General features: G+C 35.0%; 4 protein-coding genes and 2 pseudogenes across 6 annotated transcripts; 5 read left to right on the top strand and 1 right to left on the bottom strand.

Moving 5' to 3' along the window:
* Positions 1-751: 751 nt before the first annotated feature.
* Positions 752-1,363, top strand: LOC106751733. 2 transcript variants are annotated; one of them, XM_014632788.1, is made up of 2 exons: positions 752-1,008; positions 1,108-1,363. In XM_014632788.1, exons 1-2 carry the CDS (start codon positions 811-813, stop codon positions 1,255-1,257), a joined length of 348 nt encoding a protein of 115 aa, XP_014488274.1. In that variant the 5' UTR covers positions 752-810; the 3' UTR covers positions 1,258-1,363. The 2 variants fall into 2 exon arrangements, with proteins under 2 accessions (XP_014488274.1, XP_014488273.1); XM_014632787.1 differs by having other exon boundaries at positions 752-1,011.
* A 118-nt stretch (positions 1,364-1,481) lies between these two features.
* LOC106751730 (putative protein tag-52) lies at positions 1,482-4,373 on the bottom strand. The gene is made up of 9 exons (XM_014632782.1): positions 4,284-4,373; positions 4,045-4,188; positions 3,752-3,882; positions 3,452-3,673; positions 3,160-3,346; positions 2,624-3,036; positions 2,409-2,546; positions 2,046-2,297; positions 1,482-1,968 (listed from the first exon to the last, which is right to left on the bottom strand). Exons 2-9 carry the CDS (start codon positions 4,154-4,156, stop codon positions 1,822-1,824), a joined length of 1,602 nt encoding a protein of 533 aa, XP_014488268.1. The 5' UTR covers positions 4,157-4,188; positions 4,284-4,373; the 3' UTR covers positions 1,482-1,821.
* Positions 4,374-5,569: 1,196 nt separating this feature from the next.
* Positions 5,570-19,811, top strand: LOC106751741. 2 transcript variants are annotated; one of them, XM_014632795.1, is made up of 7 exons: positions 5,570-5,899; positions 6,185-6,420; positions 6,535-6,760; positions 6,984-7,122; positions 7,547-7,781; positions 8,483-8,573; positions 19,267-19,811. In XM_014632795.1, the coding sequence occupies exons 1-7, from the start codon at positions 5,636-5,638 to the stop codon at positions 19,312-19,314; spliced, it is 1,239 nt and encodes a 412-aa protein (XP_014488281.1). In that variant the 5' UTR covers positions 5,570-5,635; the 3' UTR covers positions 19,315-19,811. The 2 variants fall into 2 exon arrangements, with proteins under 2 accessions (XP_014488281.1, XP_014488282.1); XM_014632796.1 differs by lacking the exon at positions 19,267-19,811 and adding an exon at positions 12,059-13,171 and having other exon boundaries at positions 5,571-5,899.
* On the top strand, positions 9,578-12,007 carry LOC106751739 (cytochrome P450 9e2-like). The gene has a single exon (XM_014632793.1). It carries the CDS (start codon positions 9,901-9,903, stop codon positions 11,449-11,451), a length of 1,551 nt encoding a protein of 516 aa, XP_014488279.1. The 5' UTR covers positions 9,578-9,900; the 3' UTR covers positions 11,452-12,007.
* Positions 13,211-16,563, top strand: LOC106751735 (annotated as a pseudogene).
* On the top strand, positions 16,604-19,112 carry LOC106751736 (annotated as a pseudogene).
* Positions 19,812-20,023: the final 212 nt, after the last annotated feature.

The following is a 20,023-nucleotide window of genomic DNA, read 5'->3' as shown; positions in this document are numbered from 1 at the left end:
GAGATAAATATATAATTTTAAGAATCAAGATTTAGTTGCTTCAACTATACATTTAGATTATTAAACTGAACTCTGGTAATTATCTCAGAATGTCGAATAATAAGGCTACCGTGGTGAAGTACCGATGTGAGTGAGTTTTTATTGTTGATCGCAGTAACGGATTGCTGGAAAACCTGATAAGCGTACTGGGATAGCAGAATTATAACGAGTTGGAAAAGTTGCGCGAAAGATTTGTTAGCGAAGAGTCAACGTGGCCGATGTACAGAGTGTTGCATCAACATATGATCCATTATGACGGGTTGTCCGCCTAAAGGTGCGCGTGTCCAGATGGTAATTTCGGATTTGTCGATATAATCACTCGCATATTTTTCCAACGAAGTTGTAGCGTTCCTGATTATCATAGTTTCAACGGATACGCATCATGAATTGGGTAGGCAACCCGTTGTAATGGATCCGTTGATGCAACCTCTGTACATGAGACAATTACGCCGTAACGAAAACTGTACGCGTAATTAAACAAGAAGACTGTAATATATGTTTTACGTGATTGCTCCTAAATTTTTAAAAATATCTATATATGTTTCCTTTTTAATTCAAAAGACGTTCCCAAACATTAATTCTATCTTTTACAATGACTTTTCTCATCAATTTATCACTATTGTTAATCAATGTGAGAACCAAATTATGTTATTAGTATAATTAATAAACTGTTTTATTGAAAAAGAATTTCAATGGAAAGAAGAAAATATTTTAGATTTTTATAATGAATATGAAATTCTTGAAGCAGAAATAGTTGATTATCAGAAAAAGATGAAAATTAAATATATCTTCCGGAAGAAGTTGTTTGTACCGTTGAGGCAACAATATCGAATGACTATAGAAGACAAGCTATGGAGTATTGGAGGAGCGGTAAAACAAGACCAAGATCACTTGAAGGAGTCAAGTAAAAATTCAAGGAAGTTACGTCGATACCACAGCTACGATGATGGGAGAACTACATCAATGGAGGTGGTAATAGATATGAAAAATTAAAACGCATTTCTGAATATACATTAAATCGTTTCAACGAAGCGCTTGAAAAAGGTATAATTATTCACATTAATATAGCTCGATAGGCTTCTCGAGCGCAAGAAGAGGAAAATGCACCAGGATTCAAAGTTTCCATCAATCCCGAGTCAAAATATTCAAACTATATGTTATTATATCTCGAAAGATGACAAAATTTGTTACGAAAAAATCTTGACATCTTTATTATAGAAAGCAGATTTAGAAAATAAGTGCGATATATTTACTACAAACGTAAAATATTACTCGATATGATGTAGAAAATATTTATAATTCGGATCAAAGTGGATTTCAATTAGAATTTCATTTCCGGTCGTACATTATCACGTAAAGATGAGAAAAATAGAATTTGTAATACAATCTATTATTTATATATATATATATATATATATATGATTTAGCTTATCAAGAGATAGAAATTATCGAGTGTCAGTTGGCCATGGAGTGGAAAGCCGCGAAAAGAATCAAGCTATTGATTAGTTAATTATTAATATTACTAATTTATCAAGACATAATATGTATTTATTTTTTTATTTCTATAATTTAGAAAATATAATAATGTACAATCATATATAATTTCGGGTTGCCTCTCACCTTGAAGAACTGAAATGTTCACGAAACCGTTGGAAAGCTATAAAGGATGCGGCGCTAACCCGAAAGCCAAATTAGATATATACTTGTATATAATTATAATACGAATAAATTACTCTTTTATTTATGTACGTATGTATGTAATAAGACGCACTGCACGATGTCTTATTTTAATGTAAAAAGATCTTTTATGGACGTTCCTACGTATGTAAAGAATCCAGCGATCATCCTAAATGGCGATGCTGCTTGTTCTCCAACATTCGATGTGATTGACCTCAAACTTGTTCTATGGTCCTCCATTGACTCTAAAGTCTAGACGAAAAAAAATAACGTCACAAATTGCAATAAACTTATTTATACCGAATTAATTTTCTTTCAATTTTGTTTACCTTGTTAGAATAACCGCTTGGTTTTTCTAAATGTTTATATGCAAGTACGCTTTGTTTGTGCCTTTTTTTACATAATTTTGGTTTTATGCTTTCTGTCTGAATTTCAAAATCGTCGGTGCTGACATCTTCACTTCGTTTAAATTTCTTGGTTTTGCTACAAAAAGGTAAACACATATTTTCTTGTTGAATATCATCTTCATCCGTCTTGTTATCCTTTTTAAAATAAATAATATTAGAGGAATCCAAAGGAACCTGTAGAATATAGAGATTAATTTACATCATGTCCACACAAATATACAACATATTTTATGCGAAGTACGCAAAAAACATAGAGCAATACGCTTGAGAAATAATAATTGTTACTTGTTTATCTTCCGTAGATCTTTTCCTTTTAGTAGATTTTTTTGGTATATCGTCCGATGGAAATTCATTGACATTATTATGTCTGAGTGGCTTTCTCGAGCTACTTTCCTTTCTCAAAGTCTGCCTACATTCAGTATACTAAAAATGATATAGCGTGCTAATACATTTTGTATACACTAGCTTTAAGAGAACCACATTTTTTATAGTAGAGATACCTTTTTGATAGCACCTTGTATAGACTGTATCCATTCGTTGCTGTCACCCTGTTCCGAGTATAGCAGGAATGTTTCGTGTAAACATGTTATACGGAACAATTTCTTGCTTAGAACGCAAGTTAAACTGCACTTGTTTAGCGGTAAAACGCAAGACACGCTCAATGAAGTTTCCGGCTCGCCTTTACAATACAACAATGTGTCATTTAAAAGGACGAAGTACCGCTTATAAGCGGTATTGCCTCGTCTCGAGACGCGCATTAATGGTCCTTGTTTGATTAATATTCTACCAGGTTTAACTAGATTAATCGAGGTAATAATGCACCTTTGGAGATTCAACAATTTTTGCGTCTCTTCATTCTGTGCGACTAAACTGTTTATATGCCTTGCGGACTTTTCAATTTCGACCAAACATGCTGCAATAAAAATCAAGTTAAGATAAAGATCACGTTGCAAAAATGCGTATGTTAATACAAATTATATCATACACACATACAAAGTTTATATGGTATATATTAAAGTTTGATTCATGTAATTACCCTGCAGAGGTCTATATTCTTTGTGATTGTAAGGAGTATGTTGTAACACTTCCTTAACAAGTAATTGATACCGTGGTACCCTCTGAACCGGTGTAATTAACAACGAGGGTAATTTTCTACCTACTTCTGGCCTTGTTTCTTGATCACATACAAACTTTTTGAAGGCAGGATCGCTCTCTTGACTTATCTGAAAACAATATATCAATAATTCTTAAGTGTTAATTTTGAAAAAAAAAAAACATTCAATATTCCATTTAAAGATCAATAAATTCTCGTGATATTCAATAATTACCTGTAGCAGATTTAGCACTTGTGTGTAATCGTAAGCATAAACTGAATACAGCTTAAAGAATGGTGCGAGCTTGTGAAATACTTCGGCTATATTGTCAGGATTATGTTTTAATCCTGTTACTAATTCTCCGCTTACATTATACAACGTTTTTATGTTGTCCAATAGAGTGATAAACAGCGGATGATTTAGTAAATTTTTTTCGAGAATAGGCTGCAAGAAAAACTGAAGAAACACATACATACACACGCATTAATGATAAAACTGTAAATAACTTATAAATAAAATTACATTGAAAGTTACCTCTACCAAGATTTCCAATTGTCGTAAATAGGTGACCTCTGTAGTTAATATTTCTTGAATGGCTTGTGATTTTAGTGCCTTCTCCTTTACTTCTGCGCACCTTTCATTATCCTCGTTCAAAGCATGTAAAACTAAAAATGTTATAATGCAAGACAATACCCAGGCAACACAGATCTCTGAGGAACATTCTGAGGATGTCCTAAGGACACCCATAGGATGTCTACAGAACATCCGTGGGATATCGTATGCTGTTTGGATAGTACTATACTGAGAAATCTTTAAAAGAGATGTACCTTTCATACGGCTTCGCGTACTCAACATGTTTCTTTCATTTATAATTTTTCTTAATTCTGAACTGAGACTGGCTTGCGGCGACAATGGTGAATACATATTGGTAATATACATTAACACCAATTTTGAAAAATATTTTCACGTATCTGGAAAATAAATGGATAAATTCAGTATCTTAAGAGAAAAAGCTTGATTTTATTCTGTAAAAAATATGATAACATCGATAATATATAGGTGATACCTCGATGATGTTTTCTCAAGAACGCTTCTCCACGAATGCTGCTCGCTGTGTTGCTGCTGTAGCGCTAACGAGAATTTAAATAGCTTAGCAGCTACAAACACCTGTTAATGGATAATTCACACTACTTCCTGTGCGTGAAAATGCGTGACGTTCGGACGCCCAATAGGAGAACTTGATTTGGTTAGGAACTTTGGCTTTCATTTCCGGTAAGCGGGTTCCCTCATTGGACAGCGAATGTCGAACGTCACAGGCGACGTGTGAATTCTCCGTAAGTTTCGCCAAATCTTCACTTCGCGAACTGGTTGGTATACCTGCTCGTATATGGTAGTCGGATCAGTGAACGCAATTTATGCTACATCAAAACATACGACGATGAAGTGACGGTTTCATGAGTATCATATTTATAAAGGGAGCACGCGATTTTTTCACGACAGCTTGAATAACATTATTAACGGAAGTCGGAACGGTATCGCTGGAATTGTTGCGTTGGTATTTCTATCGCGATCTCGTCACGAGGTATGACGTGCCAGATTTATTCCTGAAAACATTACCAAAAACATATCTTTATATCGCCGTTGCGTGTGCGTCGTTCGTATTTATTGTGCGTTGCAAAAAGGAATAATGCGATTGATGTTTAATTGGGACCGCCGATGAGTGAGTTGTCTCCTTTTTTCGACTGGAAAATTACGTAACTAAAGAATGTACATCATCACTGTTTTGCGTACAAGTTTTTATACGCGACACTTTGTGCTGATCGGACGTATAGATATAGAAGAAAAAAATTCGCACAGTTAAATTCCCAAAGTGACATCTCTGTTGGTTTCCTTTCTACCTCGTTTTCCGGAAAGTTTAAACGTCGATGCGGAGCTGATAGGTTATGAACTGTGTACTATTCAGATCGCAAGACTATTGTGTTAGTAGACAAATTTCGATTCGAAAGTACTTTCTGCTAAAATCTGTAGAGATTGTGTCGTAAAGTTTGAGATCTGCGAAGACAGAGCATGCTGTTTGTACGTTTTCACGTTTTATTATAACCCATAAATGAATTTGTGAAGGTCTAATTCGATGAGTTGGTGCTAACGAGCCATTTTTAATTGTTTCAGGATGTTTGTTTCAACAATTATAAGTGACAAATGACAAATATATGAATATTTGCAACAACATATGGTACATGACAAGAGTATAAATAATCACTAAACAGAGCCTTCAGATAATTTTTCTATTCCTATCAAATATATATATATGTATATATATACATATATATGTATATGTATATATATATGTATATATATATATATATTTCACTGGTGAATATTATTATTTTGCGGAGGCAATTTATGTAATATTTCAAAATGCCACAAGGAGATGGTGCTGCAGTTGCAGTACCTAACAATCAAAACGGTGCTGTGGCACATATTCACAGTCTGGCTGGTGTAATAGGACCAGTTTTAAATAACAATAACATGAATATAGCTAGAAATAACAATAATCAAAACCCACTGATTAATGTGCGGGATAGATTATTTCATGCGTTATTTATCAAAGTGGCGTTAGTCTACGCACGAACATTTCCAAGGCCTGTCAGAAGATTTATAGAATTTATCGTCCTTTTGAAGGTATGTGCAAATGTGAATATGTGTAAAGATTTACATGCTTCTTTTATATATATTTTGAAATGCATCTAACAAGTAATAAGAAAATCTACTAAGAATTTCTTCAAAATGAAATCTTTCCTTGATATCAGCAGTATTTTGAAATATATTAAAGAAAATATGTCAAACTTTATATTCTTGATTGCTTAAAATACCCATATTAATCATTAATATTTTGCATAAAAATAAGATAAAAAATAAGAAACTAGCAAATATTGATATAATATTCTACATAATTTCTTTTCACAGGCTATAGTGGCATTTTTTGTATTGGCTTATATCCATATAGTATTTTCACGAGCACCAACTAATTGTTTAGAGCATATAAGAGATGAGTGGCCACGAGATGGTATATTGAGAGTCGAAATTCTTAGGAATGGTGGTGATGATTACAGTATAGAAAAAAGTTATGCCAAAGAGGAAAAATTGAGGCAAGAGAAAGTTGACGATTTAACCGGCACTTTGGGAATATTAACCAGAGATGGGTAAGTTGTACGTATATATAATTTAATAATACAAGTATCAATAAGGTTTTTATAAGAATATGTAAGTATATGCTTTTGAACCCATAATTAATTTATATTTGTCTGTTATAACAGGTTTATAAACATTGAACCTTCGGCTGTTGACGAGGAACAGGATGCTGTAAATGTCTCTGATGAAGAGAATCGTGGCAATGTAACATTACCTGAGCAAGATATGATTATAAGTAGTCCCACAGTTCCTGGAGAGGTAGAAAATCCTAATCTAAGTACAACGAATACAACGATGAACCCACCGTTATCCACTGTACTTTGGAATGGTTTAAACATAGCTAAGAAAACAGTATGTTTATCTCTTGGTCTGAAGATATTGATTATTTAATGAAATAATGTAATATATACTTTGGAATAATATTGTTTGTTTTAAATATTTCATGGAGATTGTAATATTTTATCGTTTTATAAATTAAGGAATAATTTATATACATTTTGTCTCACTCTTACTAGTTATATTCTTCAGTTAGAATCTTAGATATTTAAATTAATAACGAAGTAATATATTTTAGCCACCTGATGAAGAGTTATCTTTTGCAAAAACTGAGGGTAATTCCACGGAAGCACCTGATGTGAATCGCTCAAGTGAAGATAATGTTATACAGTCGTTAAAAGATCGTGCATCAGATGCTGATAAAACGGCTAGAGCAGGTAAATGTCTCCAGCAAAGTATATTATGTATACTTTGAAATGGTTTAAACGTAGCCAAGGAAACAGTACGTGTATCCCCTGATTTGATGATATATATTTGTTTTTTAATTAAATATTTTTTAAATACATTTTTTAAATAAAATAATATAATATTTCGTGGAATAATATTGTTTTCCTCAAATATCTCGTGGAAATATTGATAATATTTACTCTTAGTAGTTCGTAATTAAGAAACAGTTTACAAAAAAATACGTAGTCATTCTTTGAAATATTTAAATTAATCTACGAAAAATGTACAAAAATACATGATCGCGAATTTTATTTGTGAGAATTAGAGTATGATTAATTGTATTTACTTAAAACAGAAAAAATATTCATCATATTTTTATTTTTCATGATTTATATATTAATTATATATTTTCAGAAGATGGATACATCGTGGAATATTCGTTGGAATACGGTTTCTTGCGATTATCGCCGGCAGCTCGACAAAGATTGAACATCCCAGTTAAGATCGTTACTTTGGATCCATTAAACGACAAATGTTTCGGCGATGCTTTTTCAAGATTGATCCTAGATGAATTTCTGGGCTATGACGATTTGTTAATGGCAAGCATCAAAACGTTAGCGGAACACGAAGATAACAAAGGTTTCCTACGGTGAGTGACCTTTCTTTTAAATATAAAGCAACGTTCATCAGTAGAACCGTTTTAAAAGATATTAATCTTGCAACTATTATAGTAGTAATACAACGGTTATAATCGCCTAGTCCAAAACAGTAACTACGACGACAACGTTTAATCTTGTTTAGTAATTATAACTTTAACTGTAATTATAATTTCTTTAGACTTGTATTTGTTTACACGAATCGGTGTTAATTAATCTCTAATGGTAAAGATTACTTTACCATAGAATTCATTCTTATAAAATCATATAGCTATACATTATAAGATAAATAAAAACAAATATGGCTGTTTGAATATTTCTAGATTAGCTGTGTAACTATCAAAATGATTTTATCGTTTATATGGTTCTTTAAATCCGGATTTATAAATCTACATCTCTTCGAAAATAGATGTAGACTGTAACCACAACTGATGTAATTTTGGTGTAAAGTACCGTTTACGCGACATTTTCATTAGGGATTCTAATTACAGTTGTTACTAAAGCGGATTAGCGTTGCTGTATAAACGTAATGAATCTTTGGATACTGAAAGTTGTAATGTTCGGCTAAGAAATAATTGTAGTTTTGCGCATCATATGGTCGTTTTTTGGCCAGATATTGTGGTAGAGAATAAATTAACAATCGACAGACATTGGAAAGATTAACGTATTAAATTCTTCAATTTCTCTCTTGTAGAAATGTAGTAACCGGAGAACACTACCGATTCGTCAGCATGTGGATGGCGCGAACCTCGTATCTCGCTGCATTCTTCGTCATGCTCGTATTTGTAAGTACTTTACGAATGTCCCGTCTCATTTATTTTAATTTATACAGTTAAAATGTGTGCTCAATCGTTTATGATATAATAAAATTTTAATTATAAACGAATGAAAATTTTAATTATAAACGAATGAACACACAATTATATTAGTTATATTAGTTATGATATTAATATAATTATATTAATATTATAATTAATTTAATTATGTTCATGATATTTATAATAATATAATTGTTTTAGTATATTAATATAACATTATATAGTATATATTAATTTGCGACAACAAACGTGATTTATGTGTGATAAGTCCCACGTTTTTTGAAAGAAATTTATGAATCAAATATGTTAGGATAACAACAAGAAAAACTTAAGGTTTCACAGGATTTATTCATATATTCGTGAGACATCGTGAAAGTGCAAAAATTATTGCACTCGCCGATGAATTTTTATCTGTTTGAGTGGTCGTTGACTTTTAGTCTTAGAAAATTTAAGAAGCCCACTATAGAACCTTGCAAATAATAATAATAATTTTTTTGCGTATAAAAATAAAAAAAAGAAAAAGTAAAACCAGCGGCACACGATGTTTGTTTTCGCGTTGGATTGTTTGCTGGATGGAATTACTGCGTTTTGATTGGTGTATCGTTATCCATTTTCGCAAATACACTAACCAGAACGCAATATTTCCATTTAGCAGGCAATCCAGCATGAGAACAAGCACTGTGTATCGCTGATTGAATGATGATACAAGGCATATCTTATCATTCCAGCGATTAATCTCACATCGTTTTTTCCTCGAACTATTTTCACGATTGAAATGAGATAAATTTTCATTTTATATTTCCAAAATTATATATAATACGCGCTCTGAAATTTTCATCTTACAACCGAACGACTCAATATTAAATTAATCATTGCATTGAATGCAACCTATAACACAGAAGATTAATCGAGCGGTAATTCGATGGATTAAAAGTTACCTATTAACTCTGAAAAAGTATCAAAATGTCATCGAAGTGAAACATCTTTCTCCGTGAACTTTTGAATAATTCGCTTTGGCGAGGATTTGTACCTGCTTGATGTAGTACGTTTAAGAGGATTTTTTATTACATAGATAACATGTTGTTGATGCAATCGTCGATGATACTTCGTGAAGCGTCACTCTCGCTCCCTACTCTGCTTCTGCGTGATGATGCAAAGATTCGCATTGGTGGATCATATCGTGAATTACGTCACATTTCTGAATTGATATCTCTAGTCGCGACTGACAGTCTTCAGTCTGTGACCGAAGTCATTCGTTCTCGGACTTGTTTGAGATTACGTCAGACTGGTCACAATGGAGTTGTTATCGTTGTTATTCTCGTCGCCTTTTAAGCTATTACTGACCACCTTGCTAATAATATGCGTGCTGAAAGTTATAGTTTCTCTTCATAATCAACACACTTATTGGAAAAAAAGAGGTGTCCCTTTTATGCGATCGACTACAAGTTTGCGGATGTTTTGGACAATGTTTCGTCGGAGAATAAGCTTTTCCGACTATTCGGAATTCATCTATAATTATGAGCCGGACGCTAAGTATCTCGGAATGATGGACACGGCCACACCTCTCGTCCTTTTGCGTGATCCCGAAGTGATCAGAGACGTCACAGTGAAAGAATTTGAACATTTCCCGGACCATCGTACTTTGACAAGTACGGACATAGACACCTTATTTAGTAAGAACGTCTTTTTTTTACGCGGGAACCAATGGAAAGAAATGAGGAACACGTTGAGCCCCACTTTCACTGCCAGTAAGATGAAAGTTATGTTCGAGCTGGTGTCAAAGTGTTCCCACGAATTCACCGAATACTTGGCGGAACATCCGGAACTGTGCTCCTCTATCGATACAAAAGACGCCTTCAGGCGGTACTCTACTGATGTGATCGCTACGTCGGCCTTCGGTATAACCGTCAACTCCATGAAGGATCGGGACAACGAATTCTTCCTGAGAGGAATTGAGATAACTAAGAGCCTTCTATCACTTAGCATGCTGAAGTTCTTAATATTACGCACGAGCCCGCGATTATCGAAGGCGCTAGGTTTGTATATTTTCTCACCGGATTCGACGAAATTCTTCAGGAGAATCGTTGCGGAGAATATTAAAATCCGAGAAGAACAAGGTATCGTCCGGCCGGATATGATTCACTTACTGATGCAAGCTCGGGACAAGGAAGGTCCCAATGCGCGTGAGGTGACATTGGACGACATCGTCGGACAAGCCTTTGGCTTTTTCCTGGCTGGCTTTGACACAACCGCGACGTTTATGTGCTTCGTCGCCCATGAACTCGCGGTTAACCGAGACATTCAGGATCGCCTGTTTGAGGAAGTGGAGCGGCATTTTGCCGAGGGAAACGGCGAAATCTCATATGAAGCAGTGTCGAAGATGACTTACATGGATATGGTGATGTCGGAGACTCTCCGGAAGTATCCGCCGGTAATCTTCCTCGACAGGCTTTGTACGAAGAGATGCGAACTACCTCCGGCGAAGCCAGGTTGCAAAAGCTTGATCGTCGAGCCCAACAACATGATATGGGTGCCTGTTTACGCGTTGCACCATGATCCGAAGTATTTCCCAAACCCGTCCAAATTTGACCCCGAGAGGTTCAGCGACGAGAACAAGGACAACTTCTTGCCGTACACTTACGTGCCCTTCGGCGTTGGTCCCAGGAAATGCATCGGCAATCGTTTTGCTCTCATGGAGACGAAACTCTTGATAGCTCATCTCCTACATAAATTTATCTTCAAAGTCACAGAGAAGACTGTTGAACCTGTCGTGTTTGATAAAAGTCAGTTCTCTTTGCAAGCCGACGGTGGATTCTGGATCGCATTGGAGAAGAGGGAAAAGTAAAACGAAACGATTTTCATAACCTGTGTTTATCGACATTGAAGATTATCGAAATGTCAAAATAGAACCTTACTGTTATTAACTGTTTCGCTCTGTATACAAGAAAATATTGTTATTATTACGTTCGAGATGGCTTTATTTAATGTTTGATGTAAAAAATTAAAACCGAATTTGCCAAATATTATAGTTGCAGTTACCAGATTATTACGCGCGTAAAAATATTTTTATACACAGAAAATTGCTAAACTATAATAGAAACGTGCGACCTTCGTTTCGGTAATATTGCTCCATTATATGTATTATTTGCGTAATATGAGTAATAATGTGATAACAGTGCAGAGCACAATATTTGTCCTGAACGGTGCAAAATTCGTTTTTGCCAAGCCACACTTATGATGAGGATTTTTCACGTCAGTGATCGCCGTTCGTTAAACATCTCGTTATCTGGAATTTCTTTATTGTAATAAGCTTGAGCGTAAGCGTAGCAAAATAACGAATAGAATAATTTATAGATATTTTGAACTACTGTAAAAATAATAATTTGAGATTAGAACTTGTATGTTTTATTGGTTAAAATGAAGATATTTAATTCTCTTCTTTAATCATTTAGATTAAGTGGAGATTACAGAAAGTAAGTACTTGAAAGTAAGTTCATGGTTATGAAAGCAAACATATATATATATCATTTTTCTCCCTGATGTACACTTCTCACTTATATAAAAAAAAGAATACAAACAAAGGTTTTTATGAAAATTATTCATTCAGGTAAAACTTGATAAGAATAGAGGTCTCAAATGCAATTGTCGGAGTTTCCTGAAATTGTAAATTGGTTGAGTTAGTAATATACAATGTAGTTGCAAAAATTATCTGAATATATTAATATAATGCCGTAAAACTGAAAAGAATGTCCATTTCCCTCACATGACAAAATGTCCCTGAATTATCGTAGTATCTGTTGACTATCTACATCGTTATCTGAAATTAATTTGTTATTTATCATGATATTTCCAAGAAATATCCTGATTTTTATATCAAGACTGTTTTATATCCTGAGGAAGATATGGTTTTAGTTGCACTGTCACGACAACAATCATAATGAAATGATAAAGAAGCAATATTTTTATTTATATTTTATGAATATTCCGTTCCATTAATTTTTATATATAAATTTGAAACATATTCTTATTCGTATATAACATAACAAAATTTTAATTACATTTGATCAAGGAAGAGAAAAAAAATTAAAGCAAACCTAAAAGAAAAGGAAGTAAAATTAAGTGAAAACACAATTTGTATTTTCACGCCCTGGTGATCAAAATCTCATCGTTACTTTTTCTTTGAGTCATTTTCATACTCAAAACAAAATATAATCTTATCTTCTTTTACATTTCCCTAAGTATAAAATTTGCATTCTAAAATTTTCGTCTTCTAACTGAATAATTTAATGTTGAATTAATTATTACTATTACACGCGAGCGCAAGCCATAAGGTAAAAGATTGATCGAACCGCAATTCAATGGGTTAAGAATGATTATCCTTGAGAAAACATTAAAATATTGTCAAAATGAAATATTTTGAAAAATTTTGATCAATTGGTGAGGCTTGGTGAGGCATTAAGTCACTTGAAACAACACTTTTAAGAGGATTGTTTACTACACAGATAACACATGTTAATAATGCTATAACTCGTTATAATCCGAGAGGCGTTCCTCTCGTCCCCACCTTTGCTCGCGCATGATAAAATTTGTGTTGGTGCATGTACATGTCTATATTTATAACATGCTGCGCCGCGAGCGACGAAGTCATTCGTTCTCGTACGTGCCGGTCACGATGGAGTCGTCATCGTCGTCGTTACTCTCGTCACCGTTTGCGCTGTTGTTGGCTACTTTGTTAACTATCTGCGCACTGAAAGCTATAATTTTTATATACGATCAACATATTTACTGGTATAAAAGAGGTGTTCCTTATATACGAACAATTGCGAGTTGGCGGATATTTTGGTTAATGGTTCGTCGAAATATGAGCTTTACCGACTATACCAAATTCATCTACAATTATGAGCCGGACGCTAAGTATATCGGAACGATGAGTATGGCCACTCCTCTCATTTTTTTGCGTGATCCCGAGCTGATCAGAGACATCATGGTGAAAGAATTCGAACATTTCCCAGACCACCGCAGCTTCACGAGTGACGACATAGACCCGTTATTCAACAAGAACGTCTTCTTCTTACGTGGCGATCGTTGGAAAGAAATGAGGAATACGTTGAGTCCTTCTTTCACCGCCAGCAAGATGAAAGTCATGTTCGAGCTAGTATCCAAGTGTTCTCGCGAATTCGCCGAATATTTGGCCGAACATCCAGAGTTCTGCTCCTCCATCGATACCAAAGAAGCCTTCAGACGTTACACTACCGATGTGATCGCTACGTCGGCTTTCGGCATAGGCGTGAATTCTATGAAAGATAAAGACAACGAATTCTTCCTGAAAGGAACTGAGACAACCAAGAGCTTTGCATCGCTTGGCTTATTGAAATTCTTGATATTACGTGCGAGTCCGCGATTAGCGAAGGTGTTTGGTCTCCAGATAATCTCGCTGGATACGGCTAAGTTTTTCAAAGGAATTGTTGCGGAGACTATTAGAACCCGGGAAGAGCAGGGTATCTTCCGGCCGGACATGATTCATTTACTAATGCAGGCCCGGAACAAGGAAGGTTCTAGTGTGCGCGAGATGAATCTGGAAGACATCGTCGCGCAGGCCCTCATCTTCTTCTTGGCTGGTTTCGACACTTCCGCAACGCTGATGTGTTTTGTCGCCCATGAACTCGCGGTTCATCGAGACATTCAGGATCGCCTGTTTGAGGAGGTGGAGCGGCATTTCTCCGAGGGAAATGACGAGATCTCTTATGAGTCAGTGTCGAAAATGGTTTACATGGATATGGTGGTGTCCGAGGCTCTTCGGAAGTATCCGCCGGTGATCTTCCTCGACAGGGTTTGCGTGAAGAGATGCGAGCTGCCTCCGGCGAAGCCCGGTTGCAAAAGCTTGATCGTCGAGCCCAACAACATGATATGGGTGCCTGTTTACTCGTTGCACCATAATCCCAAGTATTTCCCGAACCCGTCCAAGTTCGATCCTGAGAGGTTCAGCGACGAGAACAAGGACAACATCATGCCGTACACTTACATGCCCTTCGGCGCTGGTCCCAGGATGTGCATCGGCAATCGTTTCGCTCTTATGGAGACGAAGCTCTTGGTGGCTCATCTCCTGCACAAATTCGTCTTCAAAGTCACCGAGAAGACTGTCGAGCCTGTCGTATTCGATAAAAAGCAACTCGCAGCATTGCAACCTGAAGGCGGGTTTTGGGTCGCCCTGGAGAAGAGGGAAAAATCAAACTAAACGATTTTCGTAACCCGTGTTTATCGACATGTAAAAATGATCAAAGTGGACCCTTACCGTTATTAACTGTTAAGCTTTAATAGAGGATATTGTTATTATTACGTTTGAGATATCCTCATTTAGTTTTTGATATAAAAAAAATCAAAACTGAATTTTCGAAATATTATAGTTATAATTATCAGATCATTACACACGTAAAGATATTTGTATACATAGGAAATTTCTAAGATATAGTTGAAACGTGCGATCCTTATTTCTGTAAAATTGCTTCATTGTATGTATCATTTGTGTAACATGAGTAATAATCTGATGACAGAACACAATTTTTTTTCTGGACAGTGCAAGGTTCGATTTTGCCAAGCCCCACTCACTGTGAGGACGTTTTATATCAGTGATGGCCGTATGTTAGATGTGTCTTATCTTCTGGAATCTGTTATCAAGCTTGAGCACGGCAAAAGAGTAATTTATAGATATCTCGAACTACTGTGAAAATAGTAAAATATAGTCAAATATAAATAGTAATTTTATATTTGAATTTTTTCATTTCATTGGTTAAAATGGAGTTATCGTAGTCTTTCTTTTAATCATATAGATAAGTAGAGATTACAGAACGTAGGTGCTTGAATTAAGTTATAGATCATGATTGTGAAAGTAAATAATACATTTTATATATATTTTGCTCCCTTCTCTCTGAAATACAATTCTTATTCACATTATATAGAAATAGAATACAAATTAAAGTTTTTGTGAAAATCATTCAGATAGAACTTGATAAGAATGGAGATCTTTCCAAATGCAATTGTCAGAATCTTCTGAAATTGTAAATCGGTTGAGTTTGTGATGTATATTGTAGTTGCAATTATCTCAATATACTGATGTGGAGCTGTTAAATTTAAAACGAATGCCAATTTCTTTCACACATCGAAATATCCCTGAACTATTGCAGTGTTATCGTAGTATTGACAGTCTATATCGTTATCTGCTATTGATTTGTTATCTATCATGATATTTTTAAGAAACATCCTGGCTTTTATATCTCACAGGTATTTTTTAGCTTGTGGAAGATGTATTTTTTTTGCATTGTTATGGCAACAATGACAACGAAATGATAAAAGAGTAATACTTTTATTTATATTTTATGAATATTCCGTTCCATTAATTTTTATATATAAATTTGAAACATATTCTTATTCGTATATAACATAACAAAATTTTAATTACATTTGATCAAGGAAGAGAAAAAAAATTAAAGCAGACCTAAAAGAAAAGGAAGTAAAATTAAGTGAAAACACAATTTGTATTTCCACGCCCTGGTGATTAAAATCTCATCGTTACTTTTTCTTTGAGTCATTTTCATACTCAAAACAAAATATAATCTTATCTTCTTTTACATTTCCCTAAGTATAAAATTTGCATTCTAAAATTTTCGTCTTCTAACTGAATAATTTAATGTTGAATTAATTATTACTATTACACGCGAGCGCAAGCCATAAGGTAAAAGATTGATCGAACCGCAATTCAATGGGTTAAGAATGATTATCCTTGAGAAAACATTAAAATATTGTCAAAATGAAATATTCTGCAAAATTTTGATCAATTCGCATGGTGAGGCATTAAGTCACTTGAAACAACACTTTTAAGAGGATTGTTTACTACACAGATAACACATGTTAACAATGCTATAACTCGTTATAATCCGAGAGGCGTTCCTCTCGTCCCCACCTTTGCTCGCGCATGATAAAATTTGCGTTGGTGAATGTACATGTCTATATTTATAACATGCTGCGCCGCGAGCGACGAAGTCATTCGTTCTCGCACGTTCCGATCGCGATGGAGTCGTCATCCTCGCCGTTATTGTTCTTGTCACCTTTTGCACTGTTATTGACTACTTTGCTAACTATCTGCGCGCTAAAAGCTATAGCTTTCATATACAATCAATACACTTATTGGAGTAAGAGGGGCGCACCTTACATACGATCAATCCCGGTCCTTGGAACGTCTTGGAAAGTGTGGACTCGACGCATTAATTTCACCGACTATTGCAAATACACTTACAATTATGATCCGGACGCCAAATATATCGGAATGATGGATCTAGTCTCTCCTCTCATTCTTCTGCGTGATCCCGAGCTCATTAGGGACATCACGGTGAAGGAATTCGAACATTTTCCGGACCACCGCACCTTCACGAATGACGACATAGACCCGTTGTTCAGTAAGAACATCTTCTTTTTACGTGGCAACCGTTGGAGGGAAATGAGGACAACCTTGAGCCCTTCTTTCACCGCAAGCAAGATGAAAGCCATGTTCGAATTAGTGTCAAAGTGTTCTCGTGAATTCGCCGAATACTTGGTCGAACATCCGGAGCTTTGCTCCTCCATCGATACCAAAGAAGCCATCAGGCGTTACACTACCGATGTGATCGCCACGTCGGCTTTCGGCATAAGCGTGAATTCTATGAAGGATCGGGACAACGAATTCTTCATGAGAGGAAGTGAGGTAACCAAAAGCTTCATATCGTTTGGCCTGTTGAAAATCTTCACATTACTTGCGTGTCCGCGATTAGCGAAGGCGCTAGATATCCGCTTTTTCTCGCCGACCACAACTGACTTCTTCAAGAGAGTCATAGCCGAGACCATTAAAGCACGAGAAGAGCACGGTATTGTCCGGCCGGATATGATTCACTTACTGATGCAAGCTCGGAACAAGGAAGGTCCTAGTGCACACGAGATGACGCTGGAAGACATCGTTGCGCAAGCCTTCATCTTTTTCTTGGCCGGCTTTGAGACGTCTGCGATGTTGATGTGCTTTGTCGCTCATGAACTCGCGGTTCACCGGGACATTCAAGATCGCTTGTTTGAGGAGGTGGAGCAGCATTTCGCCGAGGGAAACGGCGAGATCTCTTATGAGGCAGTGTCGAAGATGACCTATATGGACATGGTAGTGTCCGAGGCTCTTCGGAAATATCCGCCGGTGATCTTCATCGACAGGGTTTGCGTGAATAGATATGAGCTACCTCCGGCGAAGCCAGGTTACAAAAGTGTGATCGTCGAGTCTGACGGGTTGATGTGGATACCAGTTTACTCGTTGCATCACGATCCTAAGTATTTTCCGAACCCGTCCAAGTTCGATCCCGAAAGGTTCAGCCATGAGAATAAGGACAACATTGTGCCGTATACGTACATGCCCTTCGGCCTTGGGCCCAGAAAATGCATCGGCAATCGTTTCGCCCTAATGGAGACGAAACTTTTAGTGGCTTATCTCCTACACACATTTATCTTTAAGACCTCGGAGAAAACCGTTGAGCCTATCGTGTTTGATAAAACGCAGTTCGCGATGCAACCTGTAGGCGGATTCTGGATTACATTGGAGAAAAGAGAACAGTAAAACGAAACATCAGACCGGTGATTATTTATATAACTCGTGTTTATCGACAGGTGAAATATGGGACTGGTATCGAAATGGACGTTTACTGTTATTAACTATTTACTTCTTAACTTGAAAGGAAATCCTTGGATAATATTTTTATTATTATGTTCATAAGATTATATCGTCGTTTAGTTTTTAATACAAGAAATATGAACTGTCCCAATCTTTGTAATTTCCTAAATGTTATAATTGTATTTATTAGATTGTTACACGAATAAATATTATTTTTTATCACGCAAAAATTTCTAAAATATAATATAAAGTTGCCTCTCTAGTTTCCGTAAAATTGCTTTATTGTATATATCATTCCTATAATATTCGTATAATATTCGTATAATATTCGTATAATATTCGTATAATATTCCAATAATAATATTCGAGTAATAATCTAATGACAGAGCATAATATGTTTTTTGTACTGTGCAAGGTCCGATTTTGTCACTGACTATTCATCATATGAACGTTCGCGTTAGTGATTGTCGTTCGTGGGACGTTAGACTCATCGCCGGAAATCAGATAGCAAGCTTATGCGAGCCTGTGAAAAGGGCAGATCTAATAATTAATATTATTATAAATATTATAAATATTTCGACTATGTTATTGTGAAAATAATTATTTTAGGTTAACTAGATAGAATTTTTATCTTTCATTGGTTGAAATAGATACCTTATTTTAATTATATAGATTGAATGGAGATGATAGAACGTAGGCCTTTGAATTTAGTTTATGGTTGTGAAAGTAAACATATTAAATCTTATATATTGCTTCCTTCTATCTCATACACAATTTTCACTTATGTTATATATTAGAAGTGAATATAATAAAGGCTCTTTTGAAAATAATTCATTTAAGAATAACTCGATAAAATTAGAGTTATGCTCAAGTATAACTGTCAGTTTTTTCCCGAGTTGAAATTTCCTGAAATTAATGAATAGATTTAGTTCGCAATATAGGACAGATGAAGTGGAACAATTTTGACATTTTGTCTCTTCCCAGATAGCACGGTATCCTCCGGATAGAACGATATCCTCAGAAAATCTTTAGGACATCCAGGACGGACTTTGCGAATATTTCATATGTAGTATTTTTAGAATCCAAGTATGCAATTAAAAAAACAGAGAAAACAAATCAATACACAGTACATTGTATCTAATCTTTTTTTAATGTTTGTGGATAGTAAAATTAATATAAAGTTCTGGTAATTCATAGTTAAACCGATGTATAAAATATATGAATTCCATCAACGTTTATATTAAACTCATAGCGTTTAAAACGACTCTTAAGTATAAAAAAGGGTTATGAAACAATCTTAGTTCGCATTTGGTGCGTATTATTGCATTTATTCGAATTCGCCATAAAAAATGTTGACTTTTTCCACACGTTGAAATGTCCCTGGACTATTGTTCTCTTGAATATCTACATCGTTAATCGATATGTTATCAGCATGATACTTTCAAGATATATCTTAAGACATTTATTTCTCAAGACTGTTTTTTAATGTCAAGAAGATATATTTATTGCTATAATAACGCAACTGCTAAAAAAACGGAATGATGAAAAAATAATTTTTTTATTTGTAAATGTTTTATAGATATTCTGTTCTATTTATTTTAATATTTAAATTGATAACATAAGCTCACTTTTTATCACATAAAAAAATTTTAATTATATTTAATTAAGGAATTGCAAAACTTAAGAGAAAAGAAAGTAAGAATAAATGAAAGTACAAAGTGTATCTTCACGACCTAGAACT

The sequence above is a fragment of the Dinoponera quadriceps genome, unplaced genomic scaffold, assembly GCF_001313825.1.
Source record: "Dinoponera quadriceps isolate SergipeBrazil2010 unplaced genomic scaffold, ASM131382v1 scaffold419, whole genome shotgun sequence".
NCBI lineage: Eukaryota > Metazoa > Arthropoda > Insecta > Hymenoptera > Formicidae > Dinoponera > Dinoponera quadriceps.
The sequence above is the reverse complement of the archived record's forward strand: the minus strand, read 5'-3'. Positions and strand labels throughout refer to the sequence as shown.

Bases quoted from the DNA above. Each gene is read 5' to 3' on its own strand.
- LOC106751733 (XM_014632787.1), top strand. From the start codon at position 811: ATGAAAATTAAATATATCTTCCGGAAGAAGTTGTTTGTACCGTTGAGG. The intron at 1,012-1,107 runs GTAATAGATATG...ACATTAATATAG, and splicing joins GAACTACATCAATGGAGGTG to CTCGATAGGCTTCTCGAGCG.
- LOC106751730 (XM_014632782.1), bottom strand. From the start codon at position 4,156: ATGTATATTACCAATATGTATTCACCATTGTCGCCGCAAGCCAGTCTC. The intron at 3,883-4,044 runs GTACATCTCTTT...TAACATTTTTAG, and splicing joins TACGCGAAGCCGTATGAAAG to TTTTACATGCTTTGAACGAG. The intron at 1,969-2,045 runs GTAAACAAAATT...TTTTTCGTCTAG, and splicing joins CAAGCGGTTATTCTAACAAG to ACTTTAGAGTCAATGGAGGA.
- LOC106751741 (XM_014632795.1), top strand. From the start codon at position 5,636: ATGCCACAAGGAGATGGTGCTGCAGTTGCAGTACCTAACAATCAAAAC. The intron at 6,421-6,534 runs GTAAGTTGTACG...CTGTTATAACAG, and splicing joins GGAATATTAACCAGAGATGG to GTTTATAAACATTGAACCTT. The intron at 7,123-7,546 runs GTAAATGTCTCC...ATATATTTTCAG, and splicing joins TGATAAAACGGCTAGAGCAG to AAGATGGATACATCGTGGAA.
- LOC106751739 (XM_014632793.1), top strand. From the start codon at position 9,901: ATGGAGTTGTTATCGTTGTTATTCTCGTCGCCTTTTAAGCTATTACTG.